The following is a 25,759-nucleotide window of genomic DNA, read 5'->3' as shown; positions in this document are numbered from 1 at the left end:
CAGGAAACAACAAATGTTTGAGAGGATGCGGAGAAAAGGGAACCCTCTTACACTGTTGGTGGGAATGTGAACTGGTGCAGCCACTCTGGAAAACTGTGTGGAGGTTCCTCAAAGAGTTAAAAATAGACCTGCCCTATTACCCAGCAATTGCACTGTTGGGGATTTACCCCAAAGATTCAGATGCAATGAAATGCCGGGACACCTGCACCCCGATGTTTCTAGCAGCAATGTCCACAACAGCCAAACTGTGGAAGGAGCCTTGGTGTCCATCGAAAGATGAATGGATAAAGAAGATGTGGTTTATGTATACAATGGAATATTACTCAGCCATTAGAAACGACAAATACCCACCATTTGCTTCAACATGGATGGAACTGGAAGGTATTATGCTGAGTGAAGTAAGTCAATCAGAGAAGGACAAACAGTGTATGTTCTCATTCATTTGGAGAATATAAATAATAGTGAAAGGGAATATAAGGGAAGGGAGAAGAAATGTGTGGAATATCAGAAAGGGAGACAGAACATAAAGACTCCTAACTCTGGGAAATGAACTAGGGGTGGTGGAAGGGGAGGAGGGTGGGAGATGAGGGTGAATGGGTGACAGCCACTGAGGGGGGCACTTGACGGGATGAGCACTGGGTGTTATTCTGTATGTTGGCAAATTGAACACCAATAAAAAATAAATTTATTTTTTAAAAAAATAAAGTCTTTCTCTATTAAGTTCAACATCTGGCCTCCCTCAAGGATATCTATTGGCTTCATCCCTTCCCCCTCAATGTTTGGGCCATATGGTTGTTTCTGTATTAGTTTTCTGGGATTTCCATAAGAAAGTACCACAGAATGGGTAGCTTAAATAACAGAAATTTATCTGCCCATAATTCTAGAGGCTAGAAATGCAAGTCAACCTTGTCAGCAGGGTTTGTTTCTTCTGAAGGCCTTTTCTCTTTGGTTTGCAGATGGCTGTCTTCTCATTGTATCTTCACATGGTCTTTCCTCTGAGTATGAATGTGCCCTAATCTTTTCTTACAAGGATACCAGTCATATTGGATTAGGGGCGACCCTAATGACCTAAATAAGTTTTATACTTAATTACTTCTTTAAAGAAGTTATATCCCACCCAGGGACACCTGGGTTGCTCAGTGGTTAAGCATCTGCCTTCAGCTCACGGTAGATCCTGGGGTGTCAGGATCGAGTCTTGCATCAGGCCCCCTGTTGGGAGCCTGCTTTTCCCCCTGCCTATGTCTCTTACTCTTTCTGTGTCTCTCATAAATTACATAAATAAATAAATAAATAAATAAATAAATATCTTTAAAAAATTATATCCAAATATAGTTGCATTCTGAGGTACTGGGGGTACGACTTCATTAATGAATTTTGAAGGGATACAATTCAGCCCATAATTCCTTTCTCTGTTACTATTATTGTGGAAACTGAACATTTAAGATAAATAGTGTAACAACTTTGATATCTGAACTCACCTCCTCATCCCTTGCTTGCTGTTACTGCCTTTTAATTTTTTTTAACTTGTTGCTGTTCATTTGGTAGTGACTTATATGGATTAATTCCATAGATTCGGTATCTACATGTGCAGCCACTTATTTCTCTGAAAGGCTTAAAAAATTTTGGCTTTCATTTTTAAAACTGGTTCCTAGGATTCACCCCTGGGTCAGCATAATTTAGTAATCGGCTAAAAGATTTAAGTGCCTAGAACCAGTAAATCTTCCATTCTTTGCCAAAGGGATCTGTGTATGAAGGTACACCTTTCAAATTTAAGGAAGTTTACAAGTCAGCCTCAACTTTTACTTCTTGCTTGGCAGGGTCTCAACATTAACTAGAGGTTTCTGACTGCAGTCTTTTTTCCTAGGTCATTTATGGTCATACACACTACTATTCTGAAATTTATTCAGAACTTTTCAAAGTTCACTTTGGTTATCTAGCTCTCCAGGTATTCCTTTAAAATTAATTTTTGCCCCGTTCTTGTTTGGCTCAACTGAAATCACAGCCTTAGCCAACTGTGATGATGATGTTACCAGTAGATTGCTGCTGTATTTATTAATGCCCTGGGGGATAGGTTTTTTTTTTTTTTCTCCAGAAAGCTGAGCCCTGTGCAATAGGAACAATCCCCTGGGAATGGAATTTTTCAGAGACCTGCTATTTTAAATTATTGACAGTGAGCTAGGGATGGGGGTTTTAATATAGCTCTATATAGATCAGTTTTTTTTCAACTAATTTTAAGGCTTTTCATGGCTACCATTTCACTGAGCTGAGGAAGGAAAGTGATAGAAATAGTTCTAAGTTAAAATGCCACAGACTTTACTGTTTTTATAGAGGTTTGGTAGGTTTTTTTTTTAATATTTTATTTATTAATTAATGAGAGAGACACACACAGAGAGAGAGGCAGAAACACAGGCAGAGGGAGAAGCAGGCGCCACGCAGGAAGCCTGACGCCGGACTCGATTCCGGGTCTCCAGGATCAGACCCTGCGCTGAAGGCAGCACTAAACCGCTGAGCCGCCCGGGCTGCCCAGGTTTTTTTTTTTTTTTTTTTTTTTTTTAAATAGAATCCTTTTAGTTTGTTCTGTACTTTTGGTTAACTTCCAGTGTTCTTAATTGGCTGATTTATTAAATTGTTTTCCAAGTATTTTTGTTGCTTTTGTGAGAGAAGGAGTTCATTCCAGCATACCAAAAAATTCGAATTTTCCATTCACTAGGTTTTGGGTAATTTGCTACAAAGGAATAAATAATAACCTACATAAAAGGGTTGCTTTTATCATTAAGAAAGATAATGCAGAGATAGTATTTAGTATGGTTTTTTTTTTTTTTACCAAAAGTAGGCAATGAACAAATTAAATTATTTATACTACCTTCTAAAAATTAGTTTTGAGGAGCCAATCTATTAAGTCTTCTGCCATCTATTTTTAAAAGATGAACATAGTAGACTGAAGGGCAAACTTCAGATCTTGGAATCAACATTTCGCCTTGAGAGCTTAGAGAAATATTTCTGTATCTTGATCAGAATAAAAATTCTATGCTAATTTCACAGCGATACAGTATTTTGGCTCTTTAACTCATCCTCTGAAAGGTTATGCAATTAGCTAAAAGACAATCTATCTCCAAATGCCTCCATTAATTGTTAACTTTTGTGGCAAGTTGTATTGAAGTATCCTTTCCCCCTCATTACCCTCCCACCCCCCAATTTAACTGCCTCTAAAATACTGGTAATTAGTAGGAAAAGAAAGAAATAGGTGACTAAATAGCATAGTTAAATGCTTTCTTTGTAAATAATATGAATGGGTCTTCATATAGCAGCAGTCTCTTTTTTTTTTTTCCCCCTATGGGTCTTACCTGGCACTTCCCAAAGTTCTTGATTCTTACGTTTTAGAAAAATCTTAATATTATTTATGAGATTCAAAGCCAAATCAGAATTCCCTGAAATTGAGTAAGGCACAATTGTTCGACCATATTGACTCAAGTCCAGTTCTCTGGTGGGTAGGTCATAATGGAACTGTACAGTTAATAAGAGATACGTAGTGAATACCAAAATTACTGATATCTGTAGCAACATCAACTTCCAATTGCGCCAAGTGAATAGTGCTCTCTTTATAAACATGGAATGAAATTGCTGACAGTAAAGTGGAAACTAAAAAGAGGAGAGAAACATAGGAGAAGCATTATGATGGGTGGTGACCCAAGTAGGAAATTAATAGTGAAATCCATTAATATAAATGCTCCAAATTTTTATCACACAGATATACACATATATACAAATATATCCTTAAGCCCAAGAAAATAAGATGGCATAAAATTTTATTTGTGCAAGGTATTAAAGGAAAGGATTAATATGTAGTTTCTGATCTAACTACATTGAAAATCTTATCAAGACTATTTTATTCATCAATATACTTAGAGTCCTTCTGATCAGAAAAACAAAATTATATTAATTTATTTTATTTAATATTAAACCATAGTCTATTTGTCAATTTTAGAGGGAAATATCCCCATAAAATTTGTATATAACTATTATGCTTTGCTAAGTTTTGATATACAAACTTTGGTTCATCGTGAGAAAATGCCCCTAACCTGGTCAGTGAATATCTTCTGATTATAACAGTCATAACTTTGGGTCTTGTCTTGGAACTGAACAAAGGAGAAATTTATAAGAAAATAAATGAGAACTTTTCAAAGTGATTCTGGGAATTAACAATAGTGAAATTAGCAGCTATGACCTTTATCCAGAACCCATTTCTCCTGCTTCAGGAGATTAATGGGGTTGTAACACACATTTGTTCATATCTGTCTGGATCTTCTATGTCTAAACTCCAAACACCTTTAAGTTCAAATATTAAACAAAATGTACATATTATACCCAAACCAAACATACTTTGCTCACCCCAGTATTAAATTTAATGTTAGCCATTTCATTCAATCTAGAATAAACAGATGTCTCATGATATCTGGGCATATTCATATTCCACTTCATATCTTGTCCCATTTTTTGGTCCTTCAAGAAAGGGAAGTGGGTAGCCTGAATATCCATTTGGGAATCTGCCAGGTTATTGACCCTACAAACACACATAAACAACAAAAAGCACAAAACATTTCATTTTGAGTATAGCCTCAATCTGTTTTATTTAGGGAAAGTCACACAAAGTTCCAAATTTGGAAGAATCCTTGATCTTTCTCATTGGTTATAAGGTATACTGTATAGAGGCAGCATGATAACAGTGGGTCTCAGTAAAACAGAGGGCTGCTGAAAATCCATAGGAAAGTTTATATCACTCTGAGACAATATGAGAAAAGCAATTACAATACACTGTATGTTTCATAAACTGAACTTATTTAAAACTTACCTCTAAATCAAAGATAATGACTATCCATTGGGGGCTAAAATGTTCTTTGTTTTGTGAAATGATGGGGAAATTTATAGAGTTTTGTTTAGTTTTGTTTTGTTCAGATATACTGCCTCTTTCTAAAACTGGCTCCATGTGTGTGGATACTTGAAAGAGATGAAGAGATATATATGAGTAATTATAATTTAAGGAGAAAAATTGTAAGAAGAAAAATGGAAGAAACAATGTATCACAGTATATTGAGAGGAAAGATTAATTATTGGTCAAAGTGGTAAAACCCATAGTAGAAAATATATGATTTAAAAGGTGTATTTTTTCTAAATCACAGGATTATCAAAATATTTTCAATACTCTTCCCGTTAGCATTTGTATGAAAAAGAACATTAATAAATTCTGAACTATGACAATCAAAAGCAATAGGTAGATTGATATGACTTCTGTACCTTAAAAATACATTAAATACATATTTAAAAATCTACTTTAAGTATTCTTGCAGCATGTTTATTGTTTGATGCTAAAAGTTTGAGGACTATTATGATTTTTTTTAAATAATAAATTTATTTTTTATTGGTGTTCAATTTGCCAACATACAGAGTAACACCCAGTGCTCATCCCATCAAGTGCCCCCCTCAGTGCCCGGCACCCATTCACCCCCACCTCCTGCCCTCCTCCCCTTCCACCACCCCTAGTTCGTTTCCCAGAGTTAGGAGTCTTCATGTTCTGTCTCCCTTTCTGATATTTCCTACCCATTTCTTCTCCCTTCCCTTCTATTCCCTTTCACTGTTTTTTTCATACTCCCCAAATGAGTGAGACCATATAATGTTTGTCCTTCTCCAATTGACTTATTTCACTCAGCATAAGAAGTATTAGGGTAACAGCAGACCTCTCCACAGAGACCTGGCAGGCCAGAAAGGGCTGGCAGGATATATTCAGGGTCCTAAATGAGAAAAACATGCAACCAAGAATACTTTATCCAGCAAGGCTCTCATTCAGAATGGAAGGAGAGATAAAGAGCTTCCAAGACAGGCAGGAACTGAAAGAATATGTGACCTCCAAACCAGCTCTGCAGGAAATTTTAAGGGGGACTCTCAAAATTCCCCTTTGCTTTTAAAATATAATGATTAAATATTTTTCTCTTTCATTTTTAAGTTTTTTGTCTTTATATTTTATTTAATGGTAATAAATTTCTATTAGGAAAACACTGGAGAATATAAATAAGTGCAAAGGCAAAATATTCCTAGTACCTAGAGATAGCACTGATATTTTTCAAATACCTTTATAAAAGGCACAAACATCATAAATTCTCTTAAAAATGGCAAATGGTGATGCCAGGGTGGCTCAGCAGTTAAGCATCTGCTTTTGGCTCAGGTTGTGATCCCAGGGTCCTGGGATCAAGTCCCACACCAGGCTCCTTGCAAGAAGCCTGCCTCTCCCTCTGCCTATGTCTCTGTGTCTCTCTCCGTGTCTCTCATGAATAAATAAATAAAATCTTTAAAAAGGTGGCAAATGGATTATATTTAGTCCATTTATTTTCTTTTTATCTTATTTTCCAGCTTTTTTGAAATATAACTGACAAATAAAAATTATATGTTTAAGGTATAGAACATGGTGTTTTGATATATGCATATGTATAATTGTAAAATGATTACCATAATCAAGCAAATTAATGTATCTACTGTACATGCTTTTTTTGTGATAAGAACATCTGAGATTTATTCTCTCATCAAATTTCAAATTTGCAATATATTATTAAATATAGTCATCATGCAGTACTTGTGGAAACCAAGAAGTCTCCCAAACTGACTCATAACTGAAAGTTTGTATCCTTTGATAAACATTTCCTACTTTCTCCACCTCTTTGCACTTAATAACCACCATTCTATTCTTTATTACTGTGAATTCAACTTTTTTTTATTTTTTTTTATTTTGTTTTATTTTTTATTTTTTAATTTATTTTTTTTATTGGTGTTCAATTTACTAACATACAGAATAACACCCAGTGCTCATCCCGTCAAGTGCCCCCCTCAGTGCCCACCACCCAGTCACCCCACAGAGAAGTGAAATCATGCAGTATTTATCTTTCTCTGTCTGGCTTATTTCACTTAGCATAATGTCCTCCAGAGATCCCAGAAATAAACATACACTTATATGATCAACTAACCTACAATAAAAGAGGCAAGAATATACAATATTTTGTCTTTTCAGAATTGTTGGGAAGACTGGACAGCCATATACAAAAGAATGCAACTGGATCACTTTCTTATGCCATACACAAAAATAAACAAAATGGATAAAAAACCTAAATGTGAGACCTGAAACCATAAAATTCCTAAAATAAAAGAGGCAGTCATCCCTTGGACATTAGTCTTAGCAACATATTTGTGGATATATTTTCTGAGTCCAAGAAAAAGAAAGCAAAAATAAATTATTGGGACTAAACTAAAATAAAAAACTTCTGCACAGCAAAGGAAGCCATCAACACAAGTAAATGGCAATTTAGTGAATGGGAGAAGATATTTGCAAATGACATATCTAACAAGTGTTTAGTATTGAAAATACATAAAGAACTTATGTAACTCAAAATATACATATGCACACACACAAAATCAGATTAAAAAATAAATAGATTTGAGGGGAGGTGGGAGGGGGCATGGGGTAACTGGGTGATGAGCATTAAGGAATGCACATGATGTGATGAGCACTGAGTGTTATATGCAACTGATAAATTACTGAATACTACATTTGTGATTAATGATGTACTATATGTTGGCTAATTGAGTTTAAAAATAGATAGATAGATAGATAGATAGATAGATAGACAGATAAACAGATGACCTGAATAGAGATTGTTTCAAAGAGCACATACAGATGGCCAACAGACACGTGAAAAGATGCTCAACATCACTTATCATCAGGGAAATGCAAATCAGAATCATAAAGAGATGTCACCTCACACCTGTCAGAATGGCTAAAATAAAAAAGACAAGAAACAATAAGTATTGGTGAGAGTGTAGAGGAAAGGAACCCTTGTGCACTGTTTGGTGGGAAGCTAGTGCAGCCACTGTGGAAAACCATATAGAGGTTTCTCAAAAAGTAAAAATAGAACTACCATATTATCCAGAAATTCCACTTTTTTGCAAGGAAAAAAAACACCAATTTGAAAAGATATATGCACCCCTATGCTTATTGTAGCATTATTTACAAAAACCAATATAAAAGTAACCCAAGTGTTCACTGATAGTGCATAAATAAGATACGATACACACACACACACACACACTATAATATTACCCAAAATAAAAGGGTGAGATCTTGCATTTGCAACAACATGGATGGATCTAGAGAGTAAAATAATCAGACAGAGAAAGATAAATACCATATGATTTCACTTATTTGGGGGATCTAAAAAACAAAACAAATGAACAAACAAGCAAACACCCCAGCCTCTTAAATGCAGAGAACAAAATAGTGGTTGCCAGAGGGAAGGTAGGTGTGAGGATGGGTGAAATAAATGAAGGGGATTAAGAGGACAAAGTTCCAGTGATAAAATAAATATGTCATAGAGATGTAAAGTTCAGCATAAGGAATATAGTCAATAACATTGTAATAACATTGTAATAACATTGTATGGTGATAGATGAGGGCTACACTTATTGTGGTAAGCACTGAGTAATATACAGAATATTTGAATTACTATGTTGTACACCTGAAACTAACATAACATTGTAAGTCAGTTATACCACAATAATAAATTTTTAAAAAGGCATTATCAACAGAGTAAAAATGCAGCAGAGACAAAATATTTACATATCATGTGTCTGAGAAGGAATTAATATCAAGAATATATAGAAATATTATAAAACACAACAATGATAAAGAAATGACCTGATTTAAAACATGGGCAAAGGAGAGAGGGGTCAGGAAGATGGAAGAGTAGGATGATCTTAAAGCTCATCTCATTTTATGGACACACTAAGGTAACAGCTACATCTGTGCAACTAACCATGGAAACAACTTGAAGATGGGCAGAAGAGACCTTCCACAGTTAATCATAGAGAGGAGGCCACATTGAAAAGTGTAGGAGGGGTGGAAACACTGTTGGGAAGCAAACCTCTGGAGAGACTAACCAAAAACAGGAGGGATACGAGAAGCACTGAGAAGTGAGAGGATCAGATTCTACACCAGGGATCTCAGGCCCTGGGGATCCACATGGTGAAGATGAGTCCCTATAAAATCTGGCTTTGAAAACCAGTAGGGTTTAACTTCAGGAGCTTTGAAAATTTGTGGGGCTTAATGCCAGGTAATTTAACTCTGGCAGAATAGGAGGGAAAATGGATACTGAGTCCTTAACCTTAAAGAGCCGGGATTTTAAATAACAGCCTGGGACACAGCAAAGAAGCAGCATATTGAAAAGCACCCAGAGTATAGATGAAAAAGAGTTATTTGCTGATCTCAGAACATGCCCTGGAAGTGGGAGGAATCTTCAGGAGATTTCTTCAATAAAAAATTCTTGGTGAACAACATTTTTCTTCCCCTCTGCAGCCTACATACCTAGACAATTGTGGGAACCAGGCTAATGCTCTTCATTTTTTTTAAAGACTTTATTTATTTACTTATGAGAGACATAGAGAAAGAGAGGCAGAGATACAGGCAGAGAGAGAAGTAGGCTCCATGCAGGGAGCCTGATGTGGGACTCGATCCCGGGTCCCCAGGATCCCACCCTGGGCTGAAGGCGGTGCTAAACCACTGAGCCACCGGGGCTGCTCCTAATGCTCTTCATCTATCTTGGTAGTACCACACATCCCATTTCAGCATTTCTTGTGGATGTGCCCTGTCCAACCCACTCACCTCAGCAGGTGTCCCTCCAAAGAGCATTTCCTGCCTCACCACTTTCTACAAGAAACCCCAACATGTAACAGCACCACCCTAAAGAAAGGGAGAAGATAACCCCATACACCAGCATGTCTCAAGTTCCAGTAGCAGAGCTATTTAGCTGGCCATGCAGGAAGAAAAACCTACCATGTGGTTTGTCTGCAGTTGTGGCAGGAAGACTAATTACAGATGTCTAGTCTGACTTCCAGCTCACCCACGAATGGAAGCCTTTGTTGGTCATACAGGAAGAAATATTGCATTTAGTGTGCTCAAAACTGTGGCAGAGAAGCTAACTGTGGACAAGTAGCCTGACTGCTAACCCAGCCCACCTAAGAAACTACTGCAGCCTCAGACAGGTCCCTCAATAGCATAGAGACCAAACTCTGCCCAGTATGCAAACAGCAAGTGAAGCAGGTCATTTCAACTGACTGGACTGAAAGCAAAGGTGGCTTAGCCATAGCAGTAGGGCACATTTGGCCTACATAGGAGACCTGTGAAGTACCTGGTTCTAGAGACCAGGAAGCATTGAAATACAGGGCATCACAGGACCTTTTCTATACAAAGCTTCTTCTTTTTTTTTTTTTTTAAGATTTAAAAAAACTTATTTATTTGACAGAGAGAGAGAGAGAGAGCAGGAGGAGTGACAGTCAGAGGGAGAAAGAGAAATAGGCTCCCTACTGAGCAGGGAGCCCAATGTGAATCTTGATCCCAGGACCACTGGGATCATGACTTAAGCCAAAGGCAGACACTTAACCAGCTAAGCCACCTAGGGGCCCACACAAGGCCACTTCTTTCAAAAGTAGATATAGCTGATCTCCCTAATGCATAGAAACAAGTACAGAGAGTTAAACACAATGAGAAGATAGAGGAATATATTCCAAATGAAAGAATGAGATGAAATCACAGCAAAGGACTAAATAAAACTGAGATATGCAATATGCCTGGATAAAGAATTCCAAGTAATAGTTATAAAAATACTCACTGGACTTGAGAAAAGAGTTGATGAACTTAGGGAGAAATTCAACAAAGAGGGTTGCCTGGGTGGTTCAGCAGTTGAGCATCTGCCTTTGGCTCAGGGCGTGATCCTGGAGTCTGGGGATTGAGTCCCACATCAGGGTCCCTGTGAGGAGCCTGCTTCTCCCTCTGTTTGTGTCTCTGCCTCTCCCTCTGTGTCTCTCATGAATAACTAAATAAAATCTTAGAAAAGAAATTCAAAGAAAGAGACTTATGTGTGAAAAAGAAAAGATGAAGAATTCCATAACTGAAATAACATATACACTAGCGAGAATCGACAGCAGGTTAGAGGATGCAAGAAGAGTGAATCAGTGAGATGGAAGATAGGGTCTTGGAGAGGAGTCAAGCAAACAGCAAAAAAGAAAAAGATAGAATAAAAATTAGAATAAGTTAAGGGGATTCTGGTGATATCATCAAGGATAATAACAATCATATCATAAGGATTCCAAAAGAAAAAGAGAGAAAGGGGGAAGAAAACTTATTTGAAGAAATAATAGCTAAAAACTTCCCTAAGGAAGAGAGGAAACAGCTGGATCCAGGAGGTTCAGAGAGCCCCTAACAAGACTAACCCAAGCAGGTCTACATGAAGACACACAATAATTACAATGGTAAAAAGTAATGATAAAGAGAGAATTTTAAAAGTAGCAAGAAAAATTAAAAGTTATGGCCAAGGGATACACCATAAGGGTATTGGCTGATTTTCAGCAGAAACTTTCAGGCCAGAAGAGAGTTGGTATGATATATTCAAAGTGCTATAAGGAAGAAAACCTGCAACCAAGAATACTTTACTCGGCAAGGTTATCATTCAGAAAAGGAGAGATAAAAAGTATCCTAGATAAACAAAAGTTAAAAGTGTTCATCACCACTAAATAAGTCAAGAAATGTTAAAGGGAATTCCTTGAGTGGAAAGAAAAAGCCATAACTAGAAGTAAGAAAATTATGAAAAGAAAAAATTTCATAAGTAAAAGAAAATATATAATAAAGGTAGTAGATCAATTACTTATAAAGCCAGTATGAAGGTTAAAACACAAAAGTAATAATCAATTATACCTACAAAATCAGTCCAAGAGATACACAAAATATAAAGATGTCAAATATGACATTGTATACATAAAGACATAGAAGGGGAATAAAAATTTAGTGCTTTTTGAACATATTCAAACTTAAGCAACCATCAAATTAATATGGATTGTTACACACATAAGATGTTATATATGAATATAATGGTAATGGTAATTACAAATAAAAAACCTCTAATAGATAACACAAAAATAAAGAAAGTGGAATCCAAACATAACACTAAAGAAAGCCATGAAATCATAAGGAAGAGAACAAGAAGACAGACGAAGAGAACTCCAAAGACAACTAAAAAAACAATGAATAAAATGGCAATAAATACATACTTATCAATAACTACTTTAAATTAAATGGACTAAATGCTCCAATCAAAAGACAAAGGGTTATTAAATAGATAAAAACATAAACCCATCTATATGTTGCCTACAAGAGACTCACTTCAAACCTAAAGACACATACAAGCTGGAAGTGAAGAACTAGAAAAACATATAGCATGCAAGTGGAAGCAAAAAATAAAGCAGAAGAGCGGTACCTTTATCAGACATCATCGATTTTGAAATAGACTGTAGTAAAAGACAAAGAAGAGAACCACATAATGATAAAGGGAAATACCTAATGAGAATATAACAATTGTAAATATGACACACCTGGCAGTTTCGGGTCAAAACGGCAAGCAGACCCATTATAGTAGCATCAAGCTGGTGGCTGGACGGTATTTGAAAATAGTATTACAATGCTGCAGGGTTCAATAAACTTAGGTTAATGTAAGATGATACAATATATTAGAATGATGCTGTGAACAAGGACTTAAGTAGTCTTCCTGAGAACATTTATAATGACAGGATGTTTCACTTAAGAGATGACATGATACTCTATGTAGAAAACCTGAAAGACTCCACCAAAAAATTGCTAGAACTTATACATGAATTCAGCAAAGTTATAGGATATAAAGTCAATGGATGGAAATCTGTTGCATTTCTTTTTTTTTTATCTGTTGCATTTCTATACACCAATAATGAAACACCAAAAAAAGAAATAAAGGAATCAATCCTGTTTACAATTGCACCAAAACTAATAAGATACCTAGGAATAAACCTAACCAAAGAAGTAAAAGATCTAGGGGCACCTTGGTGGCTCAGTGGTTGAGTGTCTGCCTTCAGCTCAGGTCATGACTGGGGTCCTGGGATTGAGTTACACATCAGGCTCCCTATGGGGAGCCTGTTTCTCCCTCTACCTATGTTTCTGCCTCTTTCTCTGTGTCTGTCATGAATAAATAAATACAATCTTTAAAAGAACCCCAAGGCCCCCAAAGAAGTAAAAGATCTATACTGTGAAAACTATAGAACACTTATGAAAGAAATTGAAGAGGACACAAAGAAATGGATAAGCATTCCATACTCATGGGTTGGAAGAACAAACACTGTTAAAACACCTATACTACCCAAAGGAATCTACACATTTAATGCAATCCCTATCAAAATACCACCAGCATTTCTCATACAGTTGGAACAATCCCTAAAATTTGTATGGAAACACAAAAGAGCCCAAATAGTTAAAATGACTGTGAAAAAGAAAAACAAAACTGGGGCATCATGATTCCAGATTTCAAGCTTATTACAAAGCTGTATTCATTAACACAGTATGAAACTGGCACAAAACAAAAACACAGATCAATGGAACAGAATAGAAAAAACAGAAATGGACTCACCACTATATGGTCAACCAATCTTTGACAAAGTAGGAAAGAATATCCAATAGAAAAAAAAAGACAGTCTTTTCAATTAATGGTATTGGGAAAACTGGAAAGCCACAAGGAGAAGAATGAAACTGGACTACTTTCTTATCTTATCTTATCTAACAAATAAATTCAAATGGATTAAAGACCTAAATGTGAGACCTGAAGCCATCAAAATACTAGAGAAGAACACAGGTAGCAACCTCTTTGACCTTGGCTGTAGCTGAGGCAAAGGAAACAATAACAAAAATGAACTATTTGGACTTCATCAAGATAAATAGCTTCTGCACAGCAAAGGAAACAATCAATAAAACTAATAGGCAGCCTATGGAATGGGAAAATATATTTGCAAATGACGTATCTGATAAAGGGTTACCATCCAAAATATACAAAGAACTTATCAAACTCACCACCCAAAAAACAAATAATGCATTTAAGAAATGGGCAGAAGACATGAATAGACATTTTTCCAAAGAAGACATCTAAATGGCTAACAGACATGAAAAAATGCTCAACATCGTTCATCATCAAGAAAATGCAAATCAAAGCCATGATAAAATACCACCTCATACTTGTCAGAATGGCTAAAATTAACAATGCAAGGAACAACAGATATTGGTGGGGATATAGAGAAAGGGAAACCCTCTTGCACTTTTGGTAGAAATGTAAACTGGTGTAGCCACTCTGGGCAATGCTATGGAGATTCCTCAAAAAGTTAAAAATAGGACTACCTTATGATCCAGCAATTGCACTACTAGGTATTTACCCAAATACAATATAGGCATATGAATCCCAATGTTCACAGCAGCATTATCAACAATAGCCAAACTATGGCAAGAGCCCAAATGTATGTTGACTGATGAATGGATAAAGAAGATGTGAAAAAAAATATATGTATATATATGAATATTGCACATATATAATGGAATATTGCTCAGCCATAAGAAAGAATGAAACCTTGGCATTTGAAATAATGTGGATGGAGCTAGAGTGTATTATACTAAGCAAAATAAATCAGTTAGAGAAAGAAATACTGTATGATTTCACACATATGTGGAATTAAAAAAACAAAACAGATGAACACATGGAAGGGGGGAAAAGGAAAAAGAGAGAGGGACACAAACCATAAGTGACTCTTAAGGATAGATAACAAACTGTGAGGTGATAGAGGGGGGTGGGTGGGGGATGGGCTAGATGGGTTATAGGCTTTAAAGATGGCACTTACAATAACCACTGGATATTGTAGGTAAGTGATGAATTACTGAATTCTATCCCAGAAACCAATATTGCACTGTATGTTAATTAATTAAAATTTATTATTATTTTTAGCTTTTTAAAGTTCATTTATTAGAGAGAGAGACAGTCAGACAGACAGACAGACAGACAGACACAGAAGCCAGGAAGAGCATGAGTGAGGAGGAAAGGGAGAAGCAGGTTCTCCACTGAGTAGGGGAGTCTGATGAGAGGCTTGATCCCAGCCAGGACTCTGAGCTGAAGGCAGATGCTTAACTGGCTGAGCGTCTCAGGTGTCCCTTAACTAACTAAAATTTAAATAAAAATTTGAAAGAAAAAAAAAATGGGCAGAAGCCCTGGATAGAGAGACAACTCAGATACTACGGTGTTGGTTTAGGGTTTTAACCTTTAATTCCCAGTGACAGGTAGAGCAACTACTGTGTAGATAATGGCTTTGAATAGTATTGATTCATTCATTTATTCATCCAAGAACTTTTTTGAGTGCCTATTATGTGACATTGTTTGTGGACCAAGTATAGTCAGTGAATAAAACTTTCCTGGTGCCTGTCCTTATAGAGCTTGTCCTAGTTATATTCACAAAGGAGGTTTCTTATTATAATTTTGCTCCCTCTGTAGTTTGCCTAGTGACAGACAAAAGAACATTTTATTGAATGGCTAAGAGGCAATTTCTTAATATAAATTATGTGTATTATAATTTATCATAAATTAAGCAGCATTTTAATTTATATATATCAGTCTTCTGTAAACCTAATTCATGTGAATAAATTACCCCAAGTCAACTCTGAGATATTGACAATATTAAAACACTGAGTCTGAGAGAATGAAGTCTAGACCTTCTGTCATAGCTCTGTCATAACCTTAGCATTTTGGACATTTTGTGAAAGGACATTTTTGTGAAATCTTTTGAAAGATAACCAACTTATTTTTGCCTAAGAACAGCCTGAACTCCCTGGACATTTTCAATTTGAAGTTTTTTACAGTGCAAGAAACAAAACAAACCATGCCTAAGATTATGAAAACATGGTTAGGTTTAATATTTAAAGTTATTTCTAGTATAGACTTCAAGTTAGAACTAGAACTTTTCCTATGATGACACAGATATTATTTTTTTCTTTTTGACTAACTCTTAAACTATCTACCACAAAAAAGACACATGCATCAAGACCAAAGCCTAAAATCTTTATGTATTCTCAGCTGACTATATGTGAATGCATGAGCAGAAAATATTAACATATTTGAAAAAATCTGTACCTATGAGTACTTCATTCCAGTACAAATAAGATGGGTTTTGTTTTCCAACTATTGTAGCATTTTAGAGGTGGAAGTTTGTTGTTGTTGTTTTAAAGGTTATTACTACTCACTTAACAAAGACTTCTTCCATGGTAGTGATTGAAGCACCAAAGCTAGCAATGCCCAGCTCTTTTTGTTTCTTCTCCAAGTGATCAATCAGAGCTTCAAATCTGAAAGTAGAAGAAAGGAATGAATCAGCACTAATCTAGATGAGTTTATTCCTATTGTATGTTCCTCATATAAGATGGAATCTTACAATATTTATCCTTTTGTGTCTGGCTTATTTCACTTAGCAAAATTTCTTCTAGATTCATCTCTGTTGTAGCATGTATAAGAATTTACTCATTTTTAAGGCTGAATAATAATCATTTTATGTATACACAACATGTGGCTTATCCATTTATTTGTCAATGGGACATTTGGGTAATTTTTTTGTTTTGGATTTTATGAATAATGTTATGAACATTGGTGTACAAATACCTGTTCAAGTTCCTACTTTATTTTGGGTATATACCTAGAAGTGGAATTGCTGAATCATATGATAATTTTATGTTTAACTTTTTAAAAAAGGATTTATTTGAGAGGGAAAGAGAGAAGAGTGAGTTGAGGGTGGTGGGGGGAGGGGCAGAGGGCAAAGAAAAGCAGCAGACTCTCTGCTCAGTGGGGAGTCCTATGCGGGGCTCATCCATGACCCCATGATCATGAACTTAGCCAAAATCAAGTCAGTCGTTTATCTGACTTAGCTACCGAGGTGTCCCTCTATGTTTAACTTTTTAAGGAACTGTCATAGTGTTTTCCATAGCAGATGCACCATTTTACATTCCCAAAAGCAATGTACAGGGTTTCAATTTTTCCATATCCTTTCCTGTATTTGTTACTTCTTCTGTTTTTTATTTGCATTTCCCTAATGACTACTGATGTTGAGCATCTTTCCATATACTTATTGGCTATTTGTACATCTTTTTGAAGAACTGCTTATTCAATTCCTTTTTCCATTTTTGAATTAGGTTGTTTGGGTTTTCTGTTAGATGTATTTTTAATACTGTTTGATTCCATAATAACTTCTAGTTAGCCGTGGAAAAAATATCTAGTAGATATTCTTCACTGTAATACTTATTGTGAAACAAAGAGAAATAAGGAAGAGATATTTACTTTTAGCAAATTTGTCCCCACTACAACTCCATCTTTGATACACAGTCTTTTGTTGTCCTAAAAAAATACAAATTAACTTTTTGTAAGTATAAAGAACAATAGCTAGTTGATAAAAGTTAATTTGTTCACATATTCAATATCAAATGGAAAATTCCTACATAAAATTACAGTAATTATAAATCACCAAATAACAAAAAATGGATTTAATGAAGTAGAAGCTGGACACTGAGAAAGATTTATCAGCTAGGCAAGTTGTATGGGAGTTTTGCTGATTGTGGTGTAGTTACATCATGGATTGTAACAAATAATTTTACGAGGATAAAGTAACATTGTTTTAAGTTCCTAAGATCCCCCAAATCCATTTACTTCTTAAAAAACATCTCTAATTCCCAATAAGGGGCTATCAAAAGCTTATGTGTGATTATCCTCAGAGATGGTGAACTCAAAACTCCCCATCCTCCAAGTTTTCTCCATATTTTAGGCTAAATTCATTTCCATCTAACTTTACCTAATAATGTTTATTCTACTCTTACCTCAGTTCAATCTGACCCCTTTTCCTATGACAACTCTTCACATTTTCCCTCTTCCTTTTGAATGCTCTCAGTAGGATCCCTCCTGTTGGAGATTATTAATTTGTTCTAACTCTCTGAAGAAAGCCCATGGTATTTTGATAGGGATTGCATTAAACGTGAAAATTGCCCTGGGTAACATTGACATTTTCACAATATTAATTCTGCCAATCCATGAGCATGGAATATTTTTCCATCTCTTTGTGTCTTCCTCAATTTCTTTCAGAAGTGTTCTATAGTTTTTAGGGTATAGATCCTTTACCTCTTTGGTGAGGTTTATTCCTAGGTATCTTATGCTTTTGCGTGCAATTGTAAATGGGATTGACTCCTTAATTTCTCTTTCTTCAGCCTCATTGTTAGTGTATAGAAATGCCATTGATTTCTGGGCATTGATTTTGTATCCTGCCACGCTACCAAATTGCTGTATGAGTTCTATCAATCTTGGGGTGGATGCTTTTGGGTTTTCTATGAGGAGTATCATGTCATCGGCAAAGAGGGAGAGTTTGACTTCTTCTTTGCCAATTTGAATGCCTTTAATGTCTTTTTGTTGCCTGATTGCTGAGGCTAGGACTTCCAATACTATGTTGAATAGCAGTGGTGAGAGTGGACATCCCTGTCTTGTTCCTGATCTTAGGGGGAAGGCTCCCAGTGCTTCCCCATTGAGAATGATATTTGCTGTGGGCTTTTCGTAGATGGCTTTTAAGATGTCGAGGAAAGTTCCCTCTATCCCTACACCCTGAAGAGTTTTGATCAGGAATGGATGCTGTATTTTGTCAAATGCTTTCTCTGCATCTAATGAGAGGATCATATGGTTCTTGGTTTTCTCTTGCTGATATGATGAATCACATTGATTGTTTTACAAGTGTTAAACCAGCCTTGTGTCCCGGGGATAAATCCTACTTGGTCGTGGTGAATAATTTTCTTAATGTGCTGTTGGATCCTATTGGCTAGTACCTTGTTGAGAATTTTTGCATCCATGTTCATCAGGGATATTGGTCTGTAATTCCCCTTTTTGGTGGGGTCTTTGTCTGATTTTGGAATTAGGGTGATGCTGGCCTCATAGAACGAATTTGGAAGTACTCCATCTCTTTCTATCTTTCCAAACAGCTTTAGTAGAATAGGTATGATTTCTTCTTTAAACGTTTGATAGAATTCCCCTGGGAAGCCATCTGGCCCTGGACTCTTGTGTCTTGGGAGGTTTTTGATGACTGCTTCAATTTCCTCCCTGGTTATTGGCCTGTTCAGGTTTTCTATTTCTTCCTGTTCCAGTTTTGGTAGTTTGTGGCTTTCCAGAAATGCGTCCATTTCTTCTAGATTGCCTAATTTATTGGCGTATAGCTGTTCATAATACGTTTTTAAAATCATTTGTATTTCCTTGGTGTTGGTAGTGATCTCTCCTTTCTCATTCATGATTTTATTAATTTGAGTCTTCTCTCTCTTCTTTTTAATAAGGCTGGCTAATGGTTTATCTATCTTATTAATTCTTGCAAAGAACCGACTTCTGGTTCTGTTGATCTGTTCCACAGTTTTTCTGGTCTTGATTTCATTGAGTTCTGCTCGAATCTTTATTAATTCTCTTCTTCTGCTGGGTGTAGGATCTATTTGCTGTTTTTTCTCTAGCTCCTTTATGTGTAAGGCTAGCTTTTGAGTATTTGAGTTCTTTCCATTTTTTGGATGGATGCTTGTATTGCGATGTATTTCCCCCTCAGGACTGCTTTTGCTGTATCCCAAAGATTTTCAATGGTTGTATCTTCATTCTCATTAGTTTCCATGAATCTTTTTAATTCTTCCTTAATTTCCTGGTTGACCCTTTCATCTTTTAGCAGGATGGTCCTTAACCTCCACGTGTTTGAGGTCCTTCCAAACTTCTTGTTGTGATTTAGTTCTAATTTCAAGGTATTATGGTCTGAGCATATGCAGGGGACGATCCCAATCTTTTGGTATCGGTGCAGACCCGATTTGTGACCCAGCATGTGGTCTATTCTGGAGAAAGTTCCATGTGCACTTGAGAAGAATGTGTATTCAGTTGAGTTTGGATGTAAAGTTCTGTAGATATCTGTGAAATCCATCTGGTCCAGTGTATCATTTAAAGCTCTTGTTTCTTTGGAGATGTTGTGCTTAGAAGACCTATCGAGGGTAGAAAGAGCTAGATTGAAGTCACCAAGTATAAGTGTATTATTATCTAAGTATTTCTTCACTTTGGTTATTAATTGGTTTAAATATTTGGCAGCTCCCACATTCGGGGCATATATATTGAGGATTGTTAAGTCCTCTTGTTGGATAGATCCTTTAAGTATGAGATAGTGTCCCTCTTCATCTCTCACTACAGTCTTCGGGGTAAATTTTAGTTTATCTGATATAAGGATGGCTACCCCTGCTTTCTTTTGAGGACCATTTGAATGGTAAATGGTTCTCCAACCTTTTATTTTCAGGCTGTCTAAAATGAGTCTCTTGTAGACAGCAAATAGATGGGTCCTGCTTTTTTATCCAGTTTGAAATCCCGCGCCTTTTGATGGGGTCATTAAGCCCGTTCACATTCAGAGTTACTATTGAAAGATATGAGTTTAGTGTCATCATGATATGTATTCAGTCCTTGTTTTTGTGGATTCTTCCTCTGGACTTCTTCTTAAAGGGGAATTTTAAGAGTCCCCCTTACAATTTCTTGCAGAGCTGGTTTGGAGGTCACATAATCTTTCAGTTCCTGCCTGTCTTGGATGCTCTTTATCTCTCCTTCCATTCTGAATGAGAGCCTTGCTGGATAAAGTATTCTTGGTTGCATGTTTTTCTCATTTAGGACCCTGAATATATCCTGCCAGCCCTTTCTGGCCTGCCAGGTCTCTGTGGTGAGGTCTGCTGTTATCCTAATACTCCTCCCCATAAAAGTCAGGGATTTCTTGTCTCTTGCTGCTTTAAGGATCTTCTCTTTATCTTTGGAATTTGCAAGCTTCACTATTAAATGTCGAGGTGTTGAATGGTTTTTATTGATTTTAGGGTGGGATCTCTCTATTTCATGGATCTGAATGCCTGTTTCCCTTCCCAGATTAGGAAAGTTTTTAGCTAGAATTTGTTCAAATACATATTCTGGACCTCTGTCCCTTTCGGCGCCCTCAGGAACCCCAATTAAATGTAGGTTTTTCTTCCTCAGGCTGTCATTTATTTCCCTTGATCTATCTTCATGGCCTTTTAATTATTTGTCTCTTTTTTCCTCAGTTTCCCTCTTTGCCATCAACTTCTCTTCTATGTCACTCACTCGTTCTTCCACCTCGTTAACCTCGTCAGTAGGACTTCTAGTTTGGATTGCATCTCATTCAATTGATTTTTAATTTCTGCCTGATTGGATCTAAATTCTGCAGTCATGAAGTGTCTAGAGTCCTTCATGCTTTTTTCTAGAGCCACCAGTAGCTGTATAATAGTGCTTCTGATTTGGCTTTCTGACATTGAATTGTAATCCATATTTTGTAACTCTGTGGGAGAGAGGACATTTTCTGATTCTTTCTTTTGAGGTGAGGTTTTCCTTCTAGTCATTTTGCTCAGTGCAGAGTGGCCAAAAACAAGTTGTATTGGGAAAAGGAGAAAAAGAGAGGAGAGAAGGAAGGAAACAAAAGAGAAAAAGAAAAAGGAAAAAAGGAAGAAAATAGAAAAAAAGAGAAGAAAACGAGAAAGAATAAGAAAGAAAGGAAAAAAAGGGTGGGGGAAGCAAACAAATCAAAAAGAAAAAAAAAAAAAGAGAGAAACAACAACAACAACACGGGGAGTATCTTCTGTTTCTGTATACTTTAAGTCCCAACAACAACAACAAAAACACGGGGAGTATCTTCTGTTTCTGTATACTTTAAGTCCCTTGACTTCCCCTGGAACTTGTCCGTCTAGTTGGTCTTCTGGGGGAGGGGCCTGTTGTGCTGGTTTTCAGGTGTTAGCAGTTGGGGGAGCTGCTCTGCCCCCTGCCTGGTGCAGGGCTCAGTGGGGGTTGTTTACCCCGTGAGGCTCCAGGAGGAACAACCCCAGTGGCTGCGGCAGCTCTGGAAACCTGGATTCAGCTCCCGCAGTAACTATGGAGCTCTCCGTCTGCAGGGGCCTGGATGCTCCTGTGGCCGGGCCGCTGATCTGCTCAGGTCGGGGCAGGAGCGTCCTTGCTGTCCTGGGCCCTCCCGGCCTCTGCCTGTCCCGGGGGGAGGCTGGATCCTGGGCTGTGTCCCGGTGCTCTGTGCTCCGGGGCCTGCGCTGTTGGATTCACGCTGCTGGCCAGGGCAGCCCCCTCTCCACCGAGCCTCCACCCGTGCCCCCCTCCAAGCTGCTCCCGGGTCCAGCCGTGCACGCTGCAGCCCTTTAGGGAGCTCGGCGCCCTCTCCCCGGGGCGCAGGTGCCTGTTAGTGTCCCAGGGAGCCTGAGGGCATCCCTGCCCTCCTGGGGTCCTGCTCTAACTCCCTGCGAGTGCCTTTCCGCCCGGGAAGATGGGTGCAGCTCCTGCTTCTCTGGGACGGGGCTCTCCTGTCCTGGGGACACTCGCCCTGGTCTCAGCCCGGCTCCTCGCGGGGCCCCTCCCTCTTGGATGCCTTTTGTTTCTTTATTTTTTCCCCCCGTCTTCCTACCTTGATAGAAGCGCAAACTCTTCTCAGTGTAGCATTCCAGCTGTTTTCTCTCTCTAAATCTCAGGCCGAATTCGTAGATTTTCAGGATGATTTGAAGGTTATCTAGGTAATTTGGTGGGGACAGGTGATTTGGGGACCCTACTCTTCCGCCATCTTGCCCCTCCCTCGGATATTTCCTTTTCTTATATCCCCCCCAAAATTTAGGCAGAATATGTATTTTTTCAATAAATATTAAGTAGAATTAATCAGTGAAGCCATATGGCCCTCGATTTTTCTCTGTAGGAATGTTTTAAAGTACAAATTCAATTTCTTTAATAAAGATCTTTTCACATTCTATATTACTTCTTTTTTCTAATTTACTTTTAATACAAGTATAATTGATGTATAGTGATATATTAATTTCATGTATACAGTATAATGATACAGTTCTATACATGATTCGGTGTTCATCAAAATAAGTACTCTTAATCCCCTTTACCTATTTCATCCATCTCTCTCCCCATCTCCCATCTGGTAACCATCAGTTTGTTTGCTATAGTTTGAGTCTATAGAGTCTGTCTCTTTTTCTTTGTTTCCTAAATTTCACATATGAGTGAAATCATATGGTATTTGTCTTTCTCTATTTCACTTAGCATTATACCTTCAAGTTTCATCCATGTTGTTGCAAATGGCAAGATCTTGTTCTTTTTTTTTAGAGTAGGTTCCATGCACGACGAGGGGCTTGAACTCACAACCCTAAGATCAAGAGTTTCACACTCTACCACCTGAGCCAGCCAGGAATCCCAAGATATCATTCTTTTTTTGTGGCTGAGTAATATTCCTTTTCTTTCCTTCTTTCCTTCCTTCCTTCCTTTCCTGCCTTCCTTCCTTCCTTCCTTCTTCCCTTCCCTTCCTTCCTTTTTCTTCTTTCTTTTATACACACACCTCCTCCTTTATCCATTCATCTGTTGATGGACACTGGGTGGCTTCTATAACTTGATTCATAAATAATGCTGAAATTAACATAGAGATGCATATATCTTTTCCAATTAGCACTTTTGTTTCTTTGGGTAAATACCCAGTGGTGGAATTATTGGGCCATATGGTAATTCTGTATTTAATTTTTTGAGGAACTTCCATACTATTTTCCACAGTGGCTGTGTCTGCTTGCATTCCCACCAACAGTGTGTGATTATTCCTTTTTCTCTACATCTTGCCAACACCTGTTGTTTCTTGTGTTTTTAATTTTAGCCATTTGGGCAGGTGTCAGATGATATTTAATTTTGTTTTTGATTTGCATTTCCCTGATTATGGGTGATGTTGAACATCTTTTCACATGTCTTTTTCCATCTTTAGGTTTTCTATGGAGAAACGTCTGTTCATATCTTCTGCCCGCTTTTAAATGGATTTTTTTTTTTTTTTGGCATTGAGTCATATAAGTTCCTCAGATATTTTGGATATCAACCCCTTATCAGATATGTCATTTTCAAATATCTTCTCACATTTGGTGGATTGTATTTTTGTCTTATTGATGGTTTTCTTCAGCGTGCAAAAGCTTTTTATTTTGGTATAGTACCAATAGTTTAATTTTGCTTTTTTCCCCCCTTTCCAAAAGAAATATACTTTAAAAAATTGTTTCTATGGCTGATGTCAAGGAGATTATTGCCTGTGTTTTTTTCTAGAATTTTATGGTTTCAGGTTTCACATTTAGGTCTTTACCACATTTTTAGTTTATTCTGTGTATAGTATAAGAAAGCAGTCCAGCTTCATTCTTTTGCATGGAACTGTCCAGTTTTCCCAGCACCATTTGTTGAAGGGATTTTTTTCCCATTGTATATTCTTGGCTCCTTTGTTGGAGATGAAAATTGACCTTATAAGCTGGATTTATTATTATTATTTATTTATTGGCTCTCTACTGTGTTTCACTGATGTGTGTGTGTCTACTTTTGTGTCAGTACCATACAGTAATGATTACTATAGCTTTGTAGTATATCTTGAAATCTAGGATTGTGATACTTCCAGTTTTGTTCTTTTAAAAGAATGATTTGACTATTCAGAGACTTCTGTGATTCCATACAAATTTCAGGATTATTTGTTCTACTTTGAAAAATGCTAATGATATTTTGATGGGTATATTTTTTCTTGAGTCAGTTTTGGTACTTTTTATCTTTCAAGAATTTTTTTTCTCATTTCACCTAAAATATCAGATTTATTTGAATCAGGTTGTTTATAATGTCTTTATTCTTTTGACATGTTATCTGTAGAATATGTCATGATATATCCATATCACCTCATTCATTCCAAATACAGTATCACTAGTTTTACTGAATGCATTGGTCATCTCAAAGAACACACAATTTCTTTAAAAATCTCAAGTTTACTTTTGTTAGACACATTCTATAGACTGGAATATAGGTATGTAAGGTTAGAAGTATTGTTTCTAAGTGTTTTTCTCTTTATTCTTTCAGTAAATACACAGGTGTAAAGCATTTAGAAGTGTGCCCAGTACAAAGCAAATAAATGATTAAACAATCATTCCAAGTCTTGGAAATAACCAAGAATTCCTTGTCATTTTATTCTTTTCCTACTATAGTAAAATGTTCCATGAATTAAGTGGGTTATGGACGTTTTATTCTGGTTGGTTTTTACTCCCTCTCTTCCAATAGTTGGTTTACAATTATTTTGCTAGAGAAAAATCAATTCTGAGTAAATATATTCTTTCCTATCTTCATGATTTGCATTCTACATTGTGTTATGATCCACTCTCTATAGCTTAGAAATCCATATCTAATGTGATGACATTAGTCTGTGTGACCATTAATTTCTGAGTCTTCCCTCTCCTCCATATCCAAAATATTTGGTAGGAACACATGATGAAATATTATGTTTGTAAATCCTTGTATTTCCTATTTAACTTGATGATATATTTATTAATCTTGGTCTCTTCTGATATCATTTATATACTTATGATATGGGATGGGCAGATGTAGTAAAGTGTAATCACTTTCTCTAATGTGTTTCTCTCAGAGATACTCTGAATTTCCAGATTTATAATTACTACACTGTGTTAAAAGTACCCAACAAAATATTTGTCTTCTTTTTTAATTTTTTAAAAAAGATTCTATTTATTTGAGAATGAGTGGGAGTGAGAGACAGCACGAATGGGGGTAGGGGCAGAGAGCGAGAGAGAGAGAGAGGGAGAAGCAGGCTCTTCGCTGAGCAGGGAGTCCGAAGTGAGGCTCCATCTTGGGACTCTAGGAGCATGACCTGAGCTGAAGGCAGATATTTAACGAATAAGCCACCCAGGTGTTCCAAAATATCTGTCTTCTAACTGTGCTGAATTAAAGTTCATATAATAAATGTACAGTTGTAATTTCAT

At 36.8% G+C, this 25,759-nt stretch overlaps 1 protein-coding gene across 9 annotated transcripts in view; it reads right to left on the bottom strand.

Annotated features, from left to right (window-relative positions):
- Positions 1 to 25,759, bottom strand: part of LOC144319118 (phospholipid-transporting ATPase ABCA3-like) — a 194,698-nt gene that overhangs the window by 59,762 nt on the left and 109,177 nt on the right. For all 9 annotated transcript variants that reach the window (XR_013385020.1, XR_013385019.1, XM_077906913.1 and 6 more), the window contains 3 exons: positions 16,163 to 16,261; positions 4,390 to 4,561; positions 3,345 to 3,639 (listed from right to left, as the gene is read on the bottom strand). Coding sequence is in view for 7 of the 9 variants with exons in the window: in XM_077906913.1 (XP_077763039.1) it covers positions 3,345 to 3,639; positions 4,390 to 4,561; positions 16,163 to 16,261 (566 nt within the window). In the remaining 2 variants the exon portion in view is untranslated. The remainder of the gene's footprint in view (positions 1 to 3,344; positions 3,640 to 4,389; positions 4,562 to 16,162; positions 16,262 to 25,759) is intronic.

The sequence above is a fragment of the Canis aureus genome, chromosome 8 (genome assembly GCF_053574225.1).
Source record: "Canis aureus isolate CA01 chromosome 8, VMU_Caureus_v.1.0, whole genome shotgun sequence".
Lineage (NCBI taxonomy): Eukaryota > Metazoa > Chordata > Mammalia > Carnivora > Canidae > Canis > Canis aureus.
This window is presented reverse-complemented; position numbering and strand designations above follow the sequence as displayed.